Source organism: Polyodon spathula, chromosome 9, assembly GCF_017654505.1.
Source record: "Polyodon spathula isolate WHYD16114869_AA chromosome 9, ASM1765450v1, whole genome shotgun sequence".
NCBI lineage: Eukaryota > Metazoa > Chordata > Actinopteri > Acipenseriformes > Polyodontidae > Polyodon > Polyodon spathula.
This window is the reverse complement of record NC_054542.1, coordinates 28,944,371-28,965,090: the sequence shown is the minus strand read 5'-3', so window position 1 is coordinate 28,965,090 and position 20,720 is coordinate 28,944,371. Positions and strand designations below refer to the sequence as shown.

Genomic DNA, 20,720 nt, shown 5'->3' with positions numbered 1-20,720 from the left:
CCATGGGGTAATTGAAGAAAGGTGGAGCTTGGGGGATGTGAAGGGTTTTGAATTCATTGAATGAAAATAGATACAAATGGAGGTCAACTTATATTTTGATATTGCTATTACTGCACATACACTGATATTACTGCAATACAGCATCCTCTGAACTAATACTTACATGTATATGGTTAAGGGTCTCCATTGAATAAATATTGAGTGAGCAGACCAGAAAGAATACATTTTACAGCAGTGGGAAGATGTGAGGTTGCAGCCAGATAAACCCTGGGATGAGCAGTCTTGTCATCTTGTTATCCGCTATTTTTCATGTAGGATGTGCCTGCTTTCCTTCATCTGCGGGGGCTGTGCTCTTTTGATGTAGAATGATACAACCTCTGTGTATTTTGAGTTTGTCTGAGAGTAAATAAGAACAAACAATAGTAGGGTTATAGCCAATTGGTTCCTGTTATTATGATTCAGAGTTTATAGGTATCAATGAGCCTACAATCCACACTAAGCAAGCTCCAATTCAAATGACTAAACATTAAGCTTTCCTGTCAGAAGCTGATCAGAGAAGATCGAGGGCTCCTAGCTCTGTCATTGCTCTTTATTTCCTCTACATCAATAACTGTAAATCAGTTGTAGTCATTTTGCAAAAAAAATAGATTATTGAGCTGTCAAGACAAAGAGAAGAAGTGATTATTTTTTCATTTAAAATAAAGGTCAACTTTTAAAAAGTGCATGTCAGCAGAAAACAAAAAGTTGAAATGTAACAAGTTGTTGACGGATGGTGAATGTTCCAGCTGGTCTGCAGCTGTAGTTTGTCAGCCCATGCATTTGAAAACATTATGGAAATTTCTTTGGATTCACAAATAAAAAATGTCACAGAGAGTCTAATCTATCAAGTGGTAACACTTTCCAATAAGAATTCAAATGTGATTAATAATATTATTTCCTATTTCTTTGCAATTCATGATAAATTACACACATACGAACATGGAGAGACCGTTATTCCTATTAAAAATGATCATTCTGTTGCTGTGAAGATATCATACAATTCAATTCAGGTGCAACTCAATTTACATTAAGTACTGTGTATGCATACAAACTGTGTATAGCGCATTTTGTGCCATGCTGGGCTCATACCACACGAGCTATCACATCATTGATCACTAGGAGAGGAAATGTGATGAAAAGGGAAGAACCCCACTCTAATCACTGTTGAGGTTTGTAAACAACTGAAAGACAGAAATGGATACAAAATAAAAACACTGCCTAATGTACTTATCCCTCTAATAACACACACTCTCTGCTTTCCGGAAACAGCTACACCTCTGCTAATGGGCTTGACATGCCTATCAATATTTTCCCTGTGCATCCTTGTAGATTGTACATAGTACACAGGTAAAAAGAAACACTAAGATAATCATTTCTATAGAGAGAGAATGGATCTGGCATGAACACAGCGCATGAACATGCTTAGAGGATCCTCGAAATGTCACAAAAAATCTGAGCCTTGCTGCAACTTCTGTCTGCTTTTTATGGGCCTATATATGCCTTCACCTCCAAACACAACCCTTATACCAGGACTTGACAAGCTTTAAGAATGTTCTTCTGGGCATTTGCCAAGATGTGGACACAGTGTAATACAGTGCTTCATAGACTCCATTGCCAATCATCTTCAGGCAATAAAGGGCAGTTGGACAAATGGCTAACGCAGCACTACATAGTATTTTGCTTTTTTCATGTCCTGTTCTGACTGCAGCAGGCAGACTGTGCTAGTGACTGGGGTGTTTTATTTTAGAACTCTCGCAATGTCCCCACCTTACTCATTACAAAATAATGAATTAAATTACCAGCCAGGTAATATTGTTTTGCCCCTCAGAAATGATTTAGTGATTAATACTAAGCATGATTTTATTAATTTAGTTCCATTATACTATTGAATGGTGGCCTTATGAGGTTATTCTTTCTTTTACATAAACAACTTTTACGTATGATTCATTATCACAAACTGTAGGTATGCAAAAATAAATAAATAAGCAAAAGTATTACCTCTTCTGAAATTCTAATATTTATTCTAATTTTTTTTTTTTTTACATTAGTCACACAGCCTGTAAAACAATATTTCATAATGTTAGGACACATAACTCCCAAATGAAAAGAAATGCAGATACATATAGGTCCAAATAATATTTTATATAAAAATGATTGGTTTCCCACGTATGTGAATATGAATGCATAGTTAGTGAGTGGTGTTCGACGGGTCTTTGTTCTAGACAAATTACAGTAGTGGTGCATACAGGTGTTGGAATAATTCATGAATGCAATATTTTTCAGCACCAGTAAAGTATAATAAAATATTGATACCTGTAAATACAATCTACATATCTTAAATAATTACTTTGAGATACCTTAAAATGAATTAATGTTGTGATATCTCTAATTAATTTTAAGATATCTGTAAGGGCCAAATGATCTACAATAACTGTATACAGAAATTAACCAATTTGAACTATGACACTGCTATGTTTATAGCAGCTTTTAAAAGTACAAAATAACAAAGCAGCGCAGTTGTAAAGATAATTTATGGTGTTTGGTCCATTTTTGAAGTGTTACCATCGACACAGTTCTTGTTATTTGGTTCTTATCTTCATCGCTGATAAAGACAAACATGACGTTCAGTTCCCTGTGTGGTTCACACAGCAGAATGTGTTATTTAATGTAAGGCACAAAGTTGCCTAGTTTATTTTTCTATCTAGAAAATAGATGTGATATTGTCACTATGTGGTTTACTCAAAATGAGAAAAGAGACTAATGTACATCTGAGATTTCTAATCACATGCATTGGTAAACATTGTTAAACATAAGTAATAGTAAATATAATTCATTTTAGTAGAATCAATCAAACATAATGGAATCAGATGCCCATTTAATACAACATATTAACTATTCACTATTGAATGTAAAATGTAATTGCGCAAGAAGCTAGATTCAGTCTCGCTATATTAAATGTTTTAAATTGCCTCCAAAATCTCCAACAGGTGAACTGAAGGTCCATGTTTGATTATTCTGGCTCGTTTCAGCTTTTCTGCTGTTTGAAAACTAGGATCACCTGGATTCATTTTAAGTAGTATGTAGCAAATGTGTATTCTAGTTCCCTTTCAATTCGAAGACAACCACCAACAACATTATGTATGGGATGTGCTTGCCCATTGGGTAGGCATTGCTGAGCTCTCTATACCAGAGCTGCCGATAGGCCCCTTCCTGGGATAACACACTCGGTCCCGCCCACCGAAGGATTAAAACTGTCATCTTGAGGAAGCCATTTCTCTTTTTTCTTCTCAAGCCATACGGTGGTGGAGGATGACCTCTCACCTGCGCAAGGATGTACATCTGAGAGTTGTTTTCAACCACCAAGTGGTGATGACAGATGGCTCTAACTTGGGTTGGGGGGCAGTCTGGGAAGGGAGAGTAGTCTGCGGACTGCTGGACGTCTCTGCATATAAACAGGCTGGAGCAGCAGAAGGTCTCACTTACTCTCCGCCATTTCCTCCCAGTGCCAAGAGGTATACTTGTGTTGATCCGGACAGACAAGACAACAGTGGTGGCGTATGTCAACCACCAGGGTGGCCTACGGTCCCCGGGGTTGCATTGCATTGCCTTCAGGCTGTTACTATGGGCTCAGAGGAACTTGCTGTCCCTGCAGGCGACACACATTCCTGGAGCAGTGAACTATGCTGGCATTTCTTTAATATTACAAACAGAGCAATTAATCAAACAAGACATCTACCTTGAAAGCCTTTTGCTAAAATATCTTTAGATTTTAATCAAAACTGTTAATGTCATGATCCTCAGAACATAGGTCTCTGCTGAAGTCAATTTTGTAGAATTATAATAATGTACTATAATCCAATCTACATCTATTGATTGACTTACAGCAATAACATCAATAGTCCTACGTAAACAGCTTTTCAATCAATCTTTATTTTATATAGCGCTTTTCATAGGGGAACACCATCACAAAGCGCTTTAAAAGATGCATTAAATACAAGAACCAGCAGTACAATTTTGTGTTACAACACTAAACCAGTTACTGGATTACTAAAGCTTTAAAAACAATAGTAACATTATCCATGGTCATCCTTTTCTTGTGTTGAAGATGGTTGTTTGTTTGTCAATACTTTTGGGGGATTGGCACACACGTTTAAATACAAGGATACACATTAAAGGATTGTTTTGCCAAATCGTAAATCTAAACGGGATGAGAGGATCTTTACAAATCACAGATTGGAAAAGTCATTTAACCTTGTCAAACAGTGCAATGTGCTATGGACAAAAGAGCATTTTCCCTCAGTGAGTTTACAGGTGGCATTTTACAAGAGAAAAAAAGTCAAGATATGTCAAGAAAGTCATGCTGGATGAAAACATATTTCAGAAATGAAATGTTAGTTGGGAGGCTTATCCCTGGGAATGTGAAAAAAATTCAGCCTTTTTTTTTGTTTTATTTTTTTTTGCTCTTTCAATTACTGTATATGTCAAACACTTATCATGCTGCCAATGTAGATAGTGTCTTGTAGAATAACATATTTGGAAATACTGCCATCTGCTGGTAGAAAACGTAAGCACAAGTTTAACATACATTGCTGATGTAATACTATTATGGATATGCATATAAAGTATAATAGTATCAGGCATTACTATTGCAATACAAAAAACTTGGTACCAAGGACAATGCACAGAGACTGACACTGCATTCATAGCAAACCTGTGGTGGTTTATTAATCTCAAAGAAACATGAAATGGCATGTTAAATACAATTTATACAATTATGTTCTCTAGCTTCAGGTTCCTCATCTATTACTGCTAGTTTCCAAAACGTCCTCTGATAGCCTACTACTTCTTGCTACTCAAGTTGGAATGACTACAACTCCCAGAACCCCTTGCAAGTTAGTCTTTTAGTGTGTATAGAATGCAAGCCCAACAGTCCGAGTCCTGCTTACACTGTTTGCGTAAATGTTTTTGTAGGCCCAATTTATGTCTGGTTGTGGTTTTTTTTGTTTTGTTTTGTTTTGTTTTTTGCTTTGTAAGGCATGTATTTCCTGCTCAAGGTTATTGATTTAAATTTTTTAAAATTTTACAAAGGGGAGTAAAGTAGACAAAACTTACATTAAAGAGGTCCCTTATTAGAAAAGGTTTGAGAACCACTGGTTCACACAGTCCCTGGTTATTTGTTTGGGTAGAATGACATCTGCTGGTGTAACATTTTAAAATGATACTTAGACTGCATTTCTGTGTGTTACTGTACTGGGGAATCAATCTTGGTTGCATCTACCATCCATACCGTTAAAAATAAGGGATTGAGGTGGACCCTCTGATATTGTAAAACACTAAAAAAAAAAAAACACAGCTGGGGTTTATCCTGGTGGGTTTTAAGTTCATCAGTCAACCTCTTGGTGTTCTGAACAATATCAGTCTAGTTTAGCAGTTCAGTTTGATGCATTTCCCAAACGTTCCCTTCTAAATGTTTCTCATAGTAAGCATAGCAAAGTGTATCTGGTAAATGCTTAGTATAACCTTGGGAAAGCATTATAAAACAGTAAAAATACCCTGAAAAATACAATGCAAAAAAAGATGTCCTGGTAAACTTTTATGAGGGTAGTTTCAGCTGTCACAATTTCGGTCTCGTGAAATGCAATTGGACAGCTACTTAGACAGTTTGCACTGTCTAAGTAGCTTCAGATTGTATTGTATCATCTGTCCCTTGTCTTTTAATGATCATTGTTGGTGGATCTAAGTTCTTGTTGATCATGTCTATATCTGTCTTTACCTTGTTTTGTCTGGAGAATTCAAGCTGTCTGGCACTGAACTGACTACCTCATTCCAGTCAAACCATGTGACAGGGTGTTGATTCACCTCTGCTGGCCCAACCTATTCAATAGTATTGAGAGAATAAGCAGGTGGGATCAATCAAGTTTAAAGGGCTGTTTTGTAAAATGACCGAACAGAAGGAGGAAGCCCTTGGCAGTTAATCATTTCCAGACAAGATCATAAACAGGCATGTACTATAGAGAAAAAACTGATAAGAAGTCCATGCTGGATCAATTGAACCCAGAACAACTCAACGTAATTGCAAATATCATAACAAGGCAAAGTAAAAAAATGAAATTGTAGCCTACTTTCTCTTTAATTTGTGAGATATTACTACGCACATCAGGAACTCTTTCTGAAAACCTCCCAATCCTTAAATCAAAAACAAATGATTGCAATATAGTAGTAATTGTGTTTGGGTTGGATGAAACACTGGCAGTGGGGTGTTCTATGTTCTGAGGCTTGGTGGTCCAGTGGTTCAAGAGGCTTGTTACCAGGAGGTTCCCGGTTCAATCCCAGCTCGGCCATTGACTCACGGTGTGTGACCTTGAGCAAGTCACTTAACCTCCTTGTGCTTCCTCCTTCGGATGAGACTTCAAACCTAGGTCCTATTGTAAGTGACTCTGCAGCAGCAGTTGTGATGCATCGTTCACCCCCTAGTCTGTGCAAGTTGCTTTGCATAAAAGTGTCTGCTAAATGATTAATTGATAATAACCTTAACAGTTTAGATTAACATCTAAAGACATTTTAGTAAGAGGCTTCAAGGTAGATGTCATATTTGATTAATTCAATTAATATTAAAGAAATGCCAGCATAATGCTTAACATGCCTTAGGCAAAAAAAAACCTGTGGCTAAAAACATGTCAGCCTCCCGCAAGCAAACAAATACCACAGCTGGTTCACCTGCAGTTCTTCTATTGCAGGAAGGAATTCTGGCATTTCTGCAAGCTTTTCTTCTGTTTTGAGAGTCATTTTAACCCTAATTTCACCTGAAAATGATTCCCATTTACTCTATATGGGAACATTTGTACCCTTCAAATGAAGGAGTGAGGAATGCTTATCTCAGTAATAATGAGGGCAGACCAAGTCTCCCAGTCAAAGAGAATTGAGGCCAAGAAAGTATTCTTGTCATGTTTCAATTTGTCTATTAAAATAAAATGTGAATAAATTACTTGTCTCTTATTGAATTATATATATATATATATATATATATATATATATATATATATATATATATATATATATATATATATATATATATATATATTTTTTTTTTTTAAGTGCCTTTGAACGGGGTATGGTAGTAGGTGCCAGGCACATCAGTTTGAGTGTGTCATTGGCTCATTGATGAAAGAGGCCAAAGGAGGCTGACACGAATTGTGCAGAGCAACAGATGGGCTACAGTTAGTCAATTGACAGTCCAGTACAACATTGGTGCCGAAAGACCAATAAAAGAATGCACAACTCGTTGTACCTTGACATGAATGGGGTATGGCAGCCAACGACCTAACAGAGTTCCACTTCTTTTAGCAAAACACAAGAAACTGTGGTTGCAGTGGGCTAAGGAACGAAAACACTGGACACTAGAGGATTGGAAAAACATTGCCTTGTCTAATGAATCCTGGTTCCTGCTGTTTCATGCTGATGGGAGGACTAGGGTATGGAGAAAACCACATGAGTACATGCATCCATCATGCCACGTGGTGGCGGTGGTGTGATGGTGTGGGGTGTGTTTTCATGGCACACATTGGGCCCCTTGATAAAAGTGGAGCAACATTTGAATGCCAAAGGATATCTGAACATCATTGCCAATCAGGTGCATCCCTTCATGGCAGCAGTGTATCCATCTGCTAATGGATTTTTTTCAGCAGGATAATGCCCCATGCCACAAGGCTAGGATTGTCCAAGAATGGTTCCAGGAACATGACAGTGAATTCAGCTTACTGTAGTGGCCTGCACAGTCACCAAACCTCTATCCAATTGAACATCTGTGGGATGAGATGGAATGAGCTGTTTGGAGTAGAGATCCACTACCAGCCAACTTGACACAACTGTGGGAAGCATTGGAGTCAACATGGGCCAGCATCCCTGTGGAACGTTTTCAACACCTTGTAGAGTACATGCCCAGTCGAATTGAGGCTGTTCTGAGGGCAAAAGAGGGTGCAGCTCAATATTAGGAAGGTATTCCTAATGTTTTACACACTCAGTATATATATATATATATATATATATATATATATATATATATATATATATATATATATAGAGAGAGAGAGAGAGAGAGAGAGAGAGAGAGAGAGAGAGAGAGAGAGAGAGAGAGAGAGAGAGAGAGATGTTGATCAAGACAAGATACTTTTGTTTGTTTTTTTAAATGGAGAATATGGTGGCTTTAAATTCTTTATATAGTTTCTGTCATGGATTCCAAACTTTTAATACTACATTTGTTGGAGTGTGTTTCATTTTTCTCTCATGTCTGCAGAATCTACTGTGCTGCTTATTATTTACTCCAAATGTTATCCTTTGTGAAGGATAAGTCCCTTATCAATTAACATAGACAGAGCAAATGATCACAAAGGGCTCTGATTTCCAAGTTAAACAGTCGTACTGTACAATGACCTTTGCTGGGTTCATAAGAAATCCGGTTTTATCTGTCTGTCTTAGTTGTTTATCCTTAACTTGCTCTATACGCGATTATGCAAATACTGTGTGTGGTTTTTAAATATAAATCTGTGCTCAAGTGCTTTCATTAGGAGTTCAGGGGCTACACTTCGGTCCAGGTGTATGCAATGTAGGTTAGATGAACAAAGATGTCTATGTTAATAAGGGCCAGCACCACCCAGGGCTAGAGAAACAAGAGGACACTTGATCCAAAAGGGCAGATCAGTACAGCTGATGGCACACTTTGGCTGATTTGCCCTGATCTGATTTGCCCTAGCTTCTCCTGAACTCCCGAGTGAAAGCACTTTAGCACAGACTTATAAAAAAATATAGATTAAAAAAGCAGTATCTGAGTGATTACTATAAGAACCAGTGAGAATGATTGCAAACATAACAGGATCAGGTGACAAAAAAAAAAAAAAAGTGAAAGTTGGACTTGCTTAGTCTATAAAGTAAACCTGGATTTATGGTACCTGAACTAACAGTCACATGCACCTTGGTATGCTGTCCCAGGTTTTACTGTTAGATTGTTTTTTTTTTTTTTTTTTTTTTACATATTCTCATTTTGCTGATCATTAATTTGCTGCGTCATTAATGGCATGACACCCACAACTGTGGGTAACTTTTGTCCAAACCTTGAAAACACAAAATTTTACCTTCACTACCCAGAACTGATGGTCTTACCCAGTTCGAAAATTCATATAAAAGGACATCTTAATAGTCAAAATCATAATACCGAAGAAAAAAAGTTTACCGAATACTACACCATGATATATATATATATATATATATATATATATATATATATATATATATATATATATATATATATATATATATATATATATATATATATATATATATATATAGAATATACCATAGTTTAAAGCTTTCTAGGTGACCACTGTCGTTGCTGTCCATGTCATTAAAATAGACTCCTGGTAAAGTCGAATATCTGGAAACATTTCAAGAATTATAAAAAATAATTTAATATAATGATAAAATAAATTGGTGTGCATTTAGTCACCATCCTACAGTAACAGACCTCGCAGTCAACTGACTGAGCATTAGATTCGCCTGTAATGCAGCTTGTGTGTAAAATATAGTTAGAACGTAAAGTTTTCAAACGAGATCTTGCTCGTTTGGTTGTTAGTAGATTATTGATCCCAGAATCTCATAAAGCAGCTTCTTGAAGGATTCCAGTGTGTCAGCTTCAACCACATTACTGGGGAGCTGGTTCCAGACTTCACAATTCTCTATGTAAAAAAAAAAAAAAAAATTCTGTTCTGAATGCCCCTTTATATAATTCAATTTGTGACCCCTGGTCCTTGTTTCTTTTTTTCAGGTCGAAAAAGCCCCTTGGGTCGACATTGTCAATACCTTTCGGCATTGTTCTGTTTTAAAAGCCTCTCTGTTGCCCTCTAGTGTGTCACTGCAGGAAAACAACCTGCAGAATTTCTCTGCTGAAGCAGCTGACACCGCATCCGAACGCGAAGACATTGTGCCAGAGCTGGGTGGATCACCACTGTTTTCTTCTGATATGTAGGAAAGAAGCCGTTTTGCTTCTCCCTATGGCTCTTTGAGTATGCGATTTCCGAGCTCCATCTTTGTGTCTGTCTCCCTGTTTACTGCAGAGACGACAGCAGCCCTGTACCTGAGCAGCACGTACAGATCTGGGGGGGACAAGATCTGGCAGGGGTTGACTCTCCTCTTCGCTCTGGTCCCATCTGTGCTGGTACAGTTTACCCTAACGTTCATTCACAGGGACTTGAGCAGGGATAGACCTCTCGTTCTGCTGCTGCATATTTTGCAGCTGGGACCTTTCGTCAGGTAGGCTATGGCTCCTTTTACTGGATGTAAAGCGCATACATTGTATCTGGCTTGAAAAAGAACATACAGTATATACATCATGGTGTGTCTATGTCCTCCATCAATTCTGTACACGATTTCATATTTTAAAGCAGTATTTGGGCCGGGTTATTTTAAATTAAACTCACAATCTATTACCATATCTGGGACTTTAAAACAGGGATTGCCAGCCAAATGAACTGTTTAGCCTATATCAGAAATTCGATCAGTTATTTAAATAAATAAGTAAATAATTCGCGTGGAAATAATTTAGGTAACAATATTGCGTTTGCATATGTGGTAGAAATAATTGTTTGTAATTTTAATAAATAAATAAATAGTCCTGCGTTAAGCATAACACGGATGGTTACCTTCGTGGCTCATCACATGCCCAAATACTGTCGGTGTATTTTTTGTTTGGTTGTTTTTATTGTTATTTCATTACACAGGCCCGTGGAATGGAATGCTTGTTGTTCTCCACTGCTACGAGAGCTCTTCTACCGTTAAACGATTTACGATTGAATACTGTACTGTATATAGCTAGTATAGCATCTGCACTGTGGTGATTGGTGTTTATATATGTCATGATATGATTGCAGAATTATTTTTTCTAATGATTATGACCTGGTGTTGTAATTCATCATTAATGTAATTAATTGTAGCCAATATTTAATTAGCAGACCTACATGTTCAAATAATTTCCTTTAAATGACATTAAATTAATTAGATTGGACAATTGTTTTCTAAATTCTCTTGTATTCACTTTATAAATGGGTGAATACACAGAAGTAATACTGTATGGTGATGGAGCCCTGTGATTCGATGGTAAGTTATTTATCATATTGTAAAGACAAGAGGAGGAGAGGCAAAAATCCATTACTTTATTGGTAATTCAGTATAATATTACATGAGGCCCATATGGCTTCATACTGTAGAAAAATACTGTTGTCTTGTTAGTTTACTCAGGAGAATTATTGTCAAATTGAATCTAACTAATATTTAGGTATGCATGAATGCTGAAGACTTGTCTGACTGGATTTATATACAGTACTATTGAAATCACTGGAATTACATAAACTGTAGTGGCTGAAACGGTTATGTGTTTGATGTTTTGTATCAGAACGCTTGTATCTGTATCATGTCACATTATGATTATCAACACTGTATAATTATTATTTGTATAACTTTTTTCAGAGTTTCAGACTTACAAACAACTTCTATTCCCAAGGTGTCCATAACTCTGACGTTATAGGTCTCTCCGCTGTTTACTGTTAGGCAGCCTTTTATAGTAGAGAGGGTTTGTTATCTATCAGTCACACAAACACACTCGAACAAAACAAGTGCAGTTCTGCAGTTGTTTTTTTAATTAATTATTTAGCAGTTTTTATAAGTAATGCAGCTTCACCCCAGAAGGCAGTACTGTATCTAGGAAGCTACAAAATACCTCTTGAAGCTATAGACTGAGCAGTTTTGTTTTATTGCTGATCATTAAAACAGTTTACAGTGCAGTAAAGAGATCATAGAAGACTGTGTACTTCTGCACGTTAAGTTTAACTCCAAAAAAAGGTGTGCTTTTTATTGTATATCACTCAGAAATACTGTCAAACTACAGTGTTCAAAGGTTTAGAAAACAAAAAACACAAAGCCTAGTAGCCACATTCAAATTCCCAGTCACACCTACCTCACCAGCACACTCCAGAGCATTGTAGAGAATGAGATCATGCCTAAAAGTAAAGCAAGTGCAGTTCTGCAACTGGAGTTTTCAAATGAACTACTTTGAGTCATGGGCTACCTGTAGGGCATACTGTACAGTGATCCTCATAAAGGCATGGGCACACCAGCACGTTGCGTCACGTCGCTTCACCTCGCGTCACTTTTTGATCTAGTTTCTATGTAAGCCTGTCTTTTTTACTCGGAAGTGTCTGAAATTCAGTGAGTGTTATAGCATTGTAAAATGACTTATGCACTGACTTAGAAGATCGATCTGAAAGCTATCATATACAGTTAATTCAGAAAATGATATTCAGTTTGAACAATCAGTGAATATGACTGATTATTTTGTACTTTGTTTTGCTGATTCAGTCTTTATTAAACAAAACATCAGGATGTACCGTTCTGACCTTTTGCTACATAGTTAGTTGCTGTAAAACTGTGGTCTAGTAATACTGACTGTTTGCACACAACATGTTTATACAATTAAAAAGTACACCCCCCCCACCACCACCACACACAAATACGCATACTGTCTTATCTATCTATGTTTAAATAGGCACAGTACTAAAGAGTATTAAAGATAAAGGTTCTTTATTTTAGAAGATTTATTTTAAATTCCCTTTTTATGAAGTTCAAATCATTTACATTCAAAATTATGTACTGTACGGATCTCTTCTTCCTCCTCCTCTTCTTCTGTTGATGTCACACTTTCCTTGTCTTTCCAAAATACAGCCATATTTTCTTTTTATTAGCTAAGAGCAACAGTGGGAGAGGGAGGGTATTTTCGCACAAAATGGAATGCTATAGAAGTACATTTTTACCTGGGAAAGGGAATTGACGCTTGGGTATAGACGTGCTGGTGTGGCACTGTCTAGTGACGCGCTGGTGTGGCACTGTCTAGCGACTTGCTTGTGTGGCTTTGTCTAGTGACGCGCTGGTGTGGCTCTGTCTAGCGACTTGCTGGTATGGCTTTGTCTAGTGACTTGCTGGTGTGGCACTGTCTAGCGATGCAATAAGCCAGTGTGGCACTGTCTAGCGATACGCTGGTGTGGCTCTGTCTAGCGACGCGCTGGTGTAGTACTGTCTAGCGACGCGCTGGTGTACTACTGTCTAGCGACGCCCTGGTGTAGCACTGTCTAGCGACGCGCTGGTGTAGTAGTCTAGCGACGCGCTGGTGTAGTAGTCTAGCGACGCGCTGGTGTGTCCAGGCCTTACATTTTTTATACATATTTTTATATTTCTTTGTCATAATAGCATGTTCTCTGTATTTAGTTATTGTTTGCTTTCATAGGTAAACTATTTTATTAGAAGATAATTATTGATTAAAAGAGGCTATATTGTGATAATTGTGAACTCAAGTGCTATATAGCTACTCCACCAAATGGTTCTTCATTAAATGTAATTTACAGTTTGTAGGAATATATGGTCATCATGACCATTTTATTACAAATAAATATATTGGTATTTCTTTAGGGAACTATAGTTGCCGTTGAACAATTTGTTTCACCCTCCTCCCAGCTAGCTTTGTCTTTCAGGGTTGTGTTTCCTGCGAGCCTGCCTGCCTCATTTTAGCTACAGGTGGCTATACTGTATGCTCCTTGAGGTGAGACTAGTGGGCCATGATAATTTTGCAGCACTTACTTTTGTGCATTATAAACAACGTCAAAAATCTGTATTGTTTTTGTTTCCTAACTTAAATCTCCTTACTCATTCTACAAAGGTACTTGGCCTAGCCACAGCCCATCCTGCTGGCCTAATTCACCACATCAGCTTGAGAGGTCTAGACCACAGCAGAACATATTGATATATTCTATAAAATGTTCACAGACCCTAAAATAAATTATCCTTAAATCCTAAAATAAATGGATATCTGTAATAACATTTACCATGTTAATGTGCTGTTCTAGAAATGTTACAATTCACAAACAAAAAACATTCAGATGTGGAAATGTTCAAAGAAAGAATCAGCATTAAGTTGAAACAGATCAGTTGCGATGGTAGTTAAAAACACTGACGCTATGTAAAACTTTGTTTCAGGTGTTTGGAAGCTTTTTTCATCTATGGCTATGCTAATAATATCGAAGAGCCATATGTTAGTATTACAAGGAAAAGGCAGATGCCCAAGGATGGCTTTTCAGAAGAGATTGAAAAAGAAGTGGGTCAGGCAGAGGGCAAGCTGTTTACACATCGGGCTGCTTTCGCCAGGACGTCAGTGATCCAAGCCTTCCTGGGGTCAGCTCCTCAGCTCACTCTTCAGCTCTACATCTGTGTGCTGCAGCAGTACATTTCAGTTGGACGAGGTGTGTATGTTCTGCTGGATATCTGCAGGTTTACATGCCTTTTATTAGTGCATTCATTTGTATTTTTAGAACGTTTATCAGGGAATTGTCTGAAACCACCTTGGAGCCTGGCTAAGTACAGTGATATGGGGGGGGTGTCTTTGTGGGTCAGGTGCGGTTGAAAGTGGGGTTGGTGGCTCAGTAGGGGGCATTGTTCCCTGTGATCCACAGCTTGACCAGTGCACCAGGTTATAAAGCATAGTGAAGTGTGGTATAGCATAGGTGACCATTATGAAGAATAGCAAGGCACGGTAAAGAAGAATAATAATAAGGGGGCTCCCTAGTGGTGCATCCAGTAAGGGATGCGCCCTATACCTTTAGTTTGGACGTCGCCGGTCCGACCGTAGAGTTCCCAGGAGGCGGCGCTTAATTGGCTGAATGTCGCGGGAGGAGGGGTTTAGGTCGGCCAGGGTGTCCTCAGCTCACTGCACACCAGCGACCCCTGAGGTCTGGCAGGGCGTCTGCGGGCTTACCTGCGTCTGAACCAGCGCACCAGGGCGTCTGCGGGCTTACCTGGTACTGGCCAGCGCCCCTGAGGTCTGGCAGGGCGTCTGCGGGCTTACCTGTTACTGCGTACCGCTCCTGAGTCAGCGCAGGGGTGGTAGCGGTGAGCTGAGCCTAAATAACAATTGGCCATTTCAAATTGGGAGAAAATAACAAAAATAACTGGCAACGACTTAAATTAAAAAAAAAAAAAAAAAATGAACAACATAGGACTCTGTCTCATTATTTAAATTGGCAATGTAGACAACAGAACTAATTACCAGAGCTTTATACACAAACTAAATAAAACAAATGCCCAAAAGTAATGGGGGGGAATAAAACACACTGGAGGACTCTGTAACATCTACAATGGCTCACTGTTAAAACTTTCAGAACCTGTACTGCAAATACCAGGCTAAATACACAGAACTGTCCTACATAGAGTGCAGGTGTTTCTGCTTTTTGTCAAACCCTTTTGTAAGCACATCTATTGTAAAAAAATTTGCTTCACAAATGAGACGTGAAGTTGCCGTAATGTTTCTTTGCATGTTTTCATGGTAACACTTTTAGCTGTACTCTGTGAGGAGTAGCTCTAGTTTCCACGTACAGGGTTCAATTGGATGCCAACAATGAATTAAACCTCTTTACAACACACATCATCATTGTATCCCAAAGCCAATGTTTCAATTTGTGTTAAGGCCACAAACCAAAGTGCAGTGTCGACCATTTGCTTTTAAAGATTTGTAAAGTGCTTTCTGAATCATTTGTTTATATGTAGAGCAATGAAGGGAGTTCTGAATGCATGCAAGTACACTTTTGTTATAAAAGCTTTAAAACTTTGGAATACTGTGTCTCTTTGAATATTTTTAGCTACTGTTTTTAGACCTGGCGTGAGGGTTTTGTGAAGTTGTCTACCCCTGTCACTTAAAAAAAAAAAAAAAAAAAAAAAAAAGAAAAATGTGGATGGAGAGGAACAGAGCCACTCGAATAAGCAGAGCACAAAACAGATTGAAGATTAAATTTTTTCTCTTATTGTTTCATTTATAGAACAAGAGTAATTAAAAAAACACATGTTAGCATCAGGACATTCTAGTGTAGAATGGCTCTAAATGAGTTTTCAAGACAGTTAAGTGCTGAACAGCGTACATTTCTACTGAAGAATGTTTTGGGACCACTGACAGGTTTGCAGATTAAAAGTCTTTCAAAGAATTACAGATATGTTTATCTTGACATTTCTAAAATTGCCTATATACAGCGCCTTGAAAAAGTATTCAGCCCCTATCCCTTTTTTCACGAGTTTCACAGCCTGGGATTTTGATGCATTAGAGTGGGAATTTTTATTTGTGAGTCACACATTATTCTTCACAGAGTCCCCCCCCCCCCCCCTCCCCCCCAAAAAAATAAAGAAAATAGTAAACAATAAAATAATAAAAATTAAAAAACTGAAATCATTTTTTAAGTATTCACCCCCCTGGGTCAATACTTGGTTGAACCACCTCTGGCAGCTATTACAGCCAGTAGTCTTTTCAGATAAGTCTCTATTAACTTTGCACACTGTGATGGATCAATATTTGCCCATTCCTCCTTGCAAAATTGCTCAAGCTGTGTCAGGGTAGTTGGGGAATGGTGATAGACAGCAATTTTGAGGTCTTGCTGCTGCTGAAAAGCATCCCCATAACATGATGCTACCACTGCCATACTTTACGGTGGGGATGGTGTTACCTGGCAGGTGTGCAGTGTTTGATTTGCACCACACATACCACTTAGTGTTCAGGCCAAAAAGTTCCACTTTAGTCTCATCAGACCACAAGATGTTCTGACACATAATTGCAGTATCTTCTAGATGACGTTTTGCGAACTCTTTGCGGGCAAGGATATGGGGGCTGAATACTTTTTCAAGGCACTATATGTGCGCTATTGAGTTGCTGTTGATTGTTCATGAGTTTTGTTTTTGCCTAATTATTATTATTTGTGTATGTGGCTATTTCCTTATGGGCATTAAGGACTGGACTGAATTTTAGCTTAGAAGACTTGGCCTTTTTTGTTTATTTTCTTTGAAAAATAAAACATATTACTATTGTGCCTGTGCCTATGAGTTTGCTTTAACTATTTTCTTTTTGTCTTTTTCTATGAGCATGTTTCTCTGTCTAAACATGTTTCTATCTTATTAAAGCAGTGGTCCTCAAAGTCGTGCCCGCAGGCAAATGCTTGCCCACGAAGCCAGGCCATTGTGCCCATGGCAGCAGTTCTTAAATTATGTTAAATTATTCTTAAAACATGTTTTCCAACAAAGGTCCACAGCAGTCTGTTGAAGGTGCTGCTTGCTTATGCTGTGCTTGTACGTACGCAACATTTCTTTTCATTAATGGCTTTTGCGATGCGATCAACCAATTGAATAGCTGCATTGTTTTTGTGGTAGCCCAATCATAAGTTAGCTGGGTGGGACATAAACTGTGTCTATTTCAGGTGCAGGTACCGACTGTAAGTTTAACCAGTAGGAGAGTCAAATATCTGCCAAGTTTTACGCAGCTGTCCAATCAAAAGCAAGCAGAGGCCGTTCACGGTATTCTGCATGAAAATTGAAGGCGAGTGAGTAGCCAATGGGAAAGTGAAAGATCTGGCAACTGTCCAATCATTCGTGGCGGGGTATTAATATGCTGGGTAAGCACTGACTTTCGCCGACTATTATTGAGAAAAACAATACATTTCAGTATGTAGAATTTAATTTTGTATCTCTGTTTTTTTTTTATTTCACAAGACAATGGAAACACTGTAGTCAATTTAGTTAACAATCCACTTTCTCTGAATAATTGTACTGGAGATGAGCGATCTTTAAAACAGAGTAGTGTTGACAAATTTGTCAAATTGAAACAAAGCGAGACGCTAGCTACACTTTTTTATTTTAGTTTATTCACGGTTATCTGTGTAAACATGATATTTAAAAAAAGATTTACATTTTATGTAAATTATTTAAAGAATAAGCGCAGCCCGCTCAATTACTACCTGAGACATGGCCTTATTAGAGTGCATATATATATATATATATATATATATATATATATATATATATATATATATATATATATAAAATATTGATATATATATATAAAAATGTCGCGAGAAGGCAGTGGGCAGTGTGTAACATAAGATCCTATGCAATAGTCAGCATGTCCACAAACAGCCAAGTAAGATCAATTTATGCCCGTGCCAAAATTACTTTGAGGACCGCTGTTCTAAAGAATGGCCCTGTACGGCAATCTGGTAGCTCAGTAGTTATCCAGCACAAGGGGAAGCTCAGGACCTTTTATTGTTTTATTTTTATTTTCAGTACCTGTGTCCTGGTAACAGCATTGCAGAAATAGTAAAATGTGTATTTCATCCTTGTTTATCTACTTTCCTCCTCTTGTATTTTCTTATTTTTGGTAGGGTCACACCCTACCTGATGCCCAAAATTAGTTTAGAGTGTTACAATTGGATGCAGGCTGACATTTGCTCTGTTATCTTTGCACCCTTCACTTTTAGTGACCTATTTTTGTGTTCCTCATAAGGTATGGCCCAGACTACTTGTGAGTATTGGGTACACTTGTTTAACAGTGTCAAGTCTGAAAGTCCCAACAGTTTGCAGGAGCAGCAGCCACTTTCACCAGCCTGCAACCTTGAAGCATTTGTGACCTACATAACTGCTGATGAGGAAGAATACTACATAGTAAATATTATAACAGAAAAGCGTGTCATGATGCATTACAATAAACCTGGTGATGAGAAGCAGCTCCTAAGACACAAGACACATTTTAAAAGCATAGTGAGACATGAGTAAAGCACAGGTAGGCATTGTGAAGAATCGCAAGGTATGGTGAAGAATATTAATAAACATGGCAAACCAGGGTAAATTATGGCACAGTAAAGGCGTGGTAAAACTTCAAAAATACAGCGGTAAACTTTCATAAGGGGAAGAGGGAAGAGGTATTGATTGACGAGATGTACTTCTCAGTCCACAGATGTTTTGAATGGCATCCTTTCCATATTGTTATGATTTAGAGTCACCAGAAAAATATATTAACATAATTCTTTCCCCATAGTGATACAGATTTTTTTGTAATGCTTCTTCCAGAATTGACTTAGTGCATATCTTGGTGTGTTAATTTTTTCAGGTACATTGATGATCATTTCCCTGCTGTCGATAGTGTATGGTGCCCTTCGTTGCAACATTCTTGCCGTAAAGATCAAGTACGACGATTATGAAGTTGAGGTGAAGCCGGCAGCGTATCTGTGCATATTCCTGTGGAGAAGTTTTGAAATTGCCACCAGAGTTGTGGTCCTGGTCCTGTTCAGTTCAGTACTCCAGATATGTGTCCTCCCGGTGGTGCTCTTGAACTTCTTCATCTTCTTCTTCTATCCTTGGATACTGTTCTGGCAGAGTAAATTCCCTTTCCCGGAAAACATTGAGAAAACTCTGACAAGAGTGGGCACCACGATTGTGCTGTGTCTTCTTACGTTTCTCTACGCCGGAATCAACATGTTTTGCTGGTCGGCAGTCCAGCTGAAACTCAGTGACCCTGACTTAATCAACAAGTCGCAGAACTGGCACCGGATGGCGGTGTATTACATGCTGAGGTTTATAGAGAACGCCACTCTCATTCTGCTGTGCTGTGTATTTCAGACTGACGTCTACCAGTACGTATGCACTCCTTTGCTTGTTCTGCAGCTGCTGATTGGATACTCCATAGCCATCTTTTTCATGCTTGTGTTCTACCAGTTCTGCCACCCCTGTAAAAAGTTATTCTCCTCCAGCATTACACAAGAGCTGTGGGCATGCTCTCACATCTTTTGTCTGCTTTGCAAGCGACCAAACCCACGGTTGCCGCCATCCAGCACTGCTGACTTTGCAAACGATACACCAAATGAGTCCCAGAATGGGAAAACCAGTCAGAACTTGTCTGTTTACCCTTAAACACATAAATCCGATTCTCATTTAGAAATGGCCAATTTGAAAAGCAAACTAAATTGCTTCATAAGATGAAGGCAATAATGGCTATGAATGCTGCATCACCTTGCATTTTCAGACACTATCACCAAAACAAGTTTTTACTTTCGAAGATGAATTGATTAACACAAATGAGAAGAAATCAACGATATAACAATACTTCACTATGTATTTATTTTATCCCAGTCACTCACTGACATGTTGTACATTCCCAGTTTACTTTGGAACCTCCATCATCAAGTTAAATCCCATCAGAATAACCAATTACTTTCCCTAATGGTCTGGTCACTCAGGTACTGTGCAGGTTGCAGTTCAACCTTGACAATGCTGAACACAAAATGAACCCCAGGAAGCACTAATGGTTCTCAAGAGGAAGCTTCTGAAAGTTGAACTATCTAGCTACCAAAAATATGTATAAAAATACATTTTGCCTTGATCTGCCATTCACTGAAACCCTAGGATGTGAATGACAGTGGGCATTGGAGGTGTCGGTACCCCGTTCCCCTTACAGATCCAGGGGGGCTAAATTAGTTCTACTTTAAACAGGAAGAATATAATATGGAAGATGTACATACCTTCTATATCCATGACACATACTTATATATATAGCTATATATATATATATATATATATATATATATATTATATATATAATTGACTATGAATTGTCTAATTCAAATTAATTAACAGATTAATTTACAGTATGAATTGACAAATTGATTAACAAATTAACTACTTAACTTTGACCCTTATAATCATCCATAAACCAGGTCCAAACTGTGCGCAAATTACATGGTCAACTGTAAATACTGGTGAAACTACCAGTGAAGCAGGCAAAGAAA

General features: G+C 38.0%; 1 protein-coding gene across 1 annotated transcript; it reads left to right on the top strand.

Moving 5' to 3' along the window:
* The first annotated feature begins 9,969 nt into the window (after positions 1-9,969).
* Positions 9,970-20,355, top strand: xk (X-linked Kx blood group (McLeod syndrome)). Its single transcript, XM_041259789.1, has 3 exons — positions 9,970-10,341; positions 14,110-14,372; positions 19,046-20,355. The coding sequence occupies exons 1-3, from the start codon at positions 10,097-10,099 to the stop codon at positions 19,843-19,845; spliced, it is 1,308 nt and encodes a 435-aa protein (XP_041115723.1). The 5' UTR covers positions 9,970-10,096; the 3' UTR covers positions 19,846-20,355.
* The last annotated feature ends 365 nt before the right edge of the window (positions 20,356-20,720 follow it).

Coding starts and splice junctions, on each gene's coding strand:
- xk (XM_041259789.1), top strand. CDS start 10,097: ATGCGATTTCCGAGCTCCATCTTTGTGTCTGTCTCCCTGTTTACTGCA. Junction 10,342..14,109: donor CAGCTGGGACCTTTCGTCAG/GTAGGCTATGGC, acceptor ACTTTGTTTCAG/GTGTTTGGAAGCTTTTTTCA. Junction 14,373..19,045: donor GTACATTTCAGTTGGACGAG/GTGTGTATGTTC, acceptor TAATTTTTTCAG/GTACATTGATGATCATTTCC.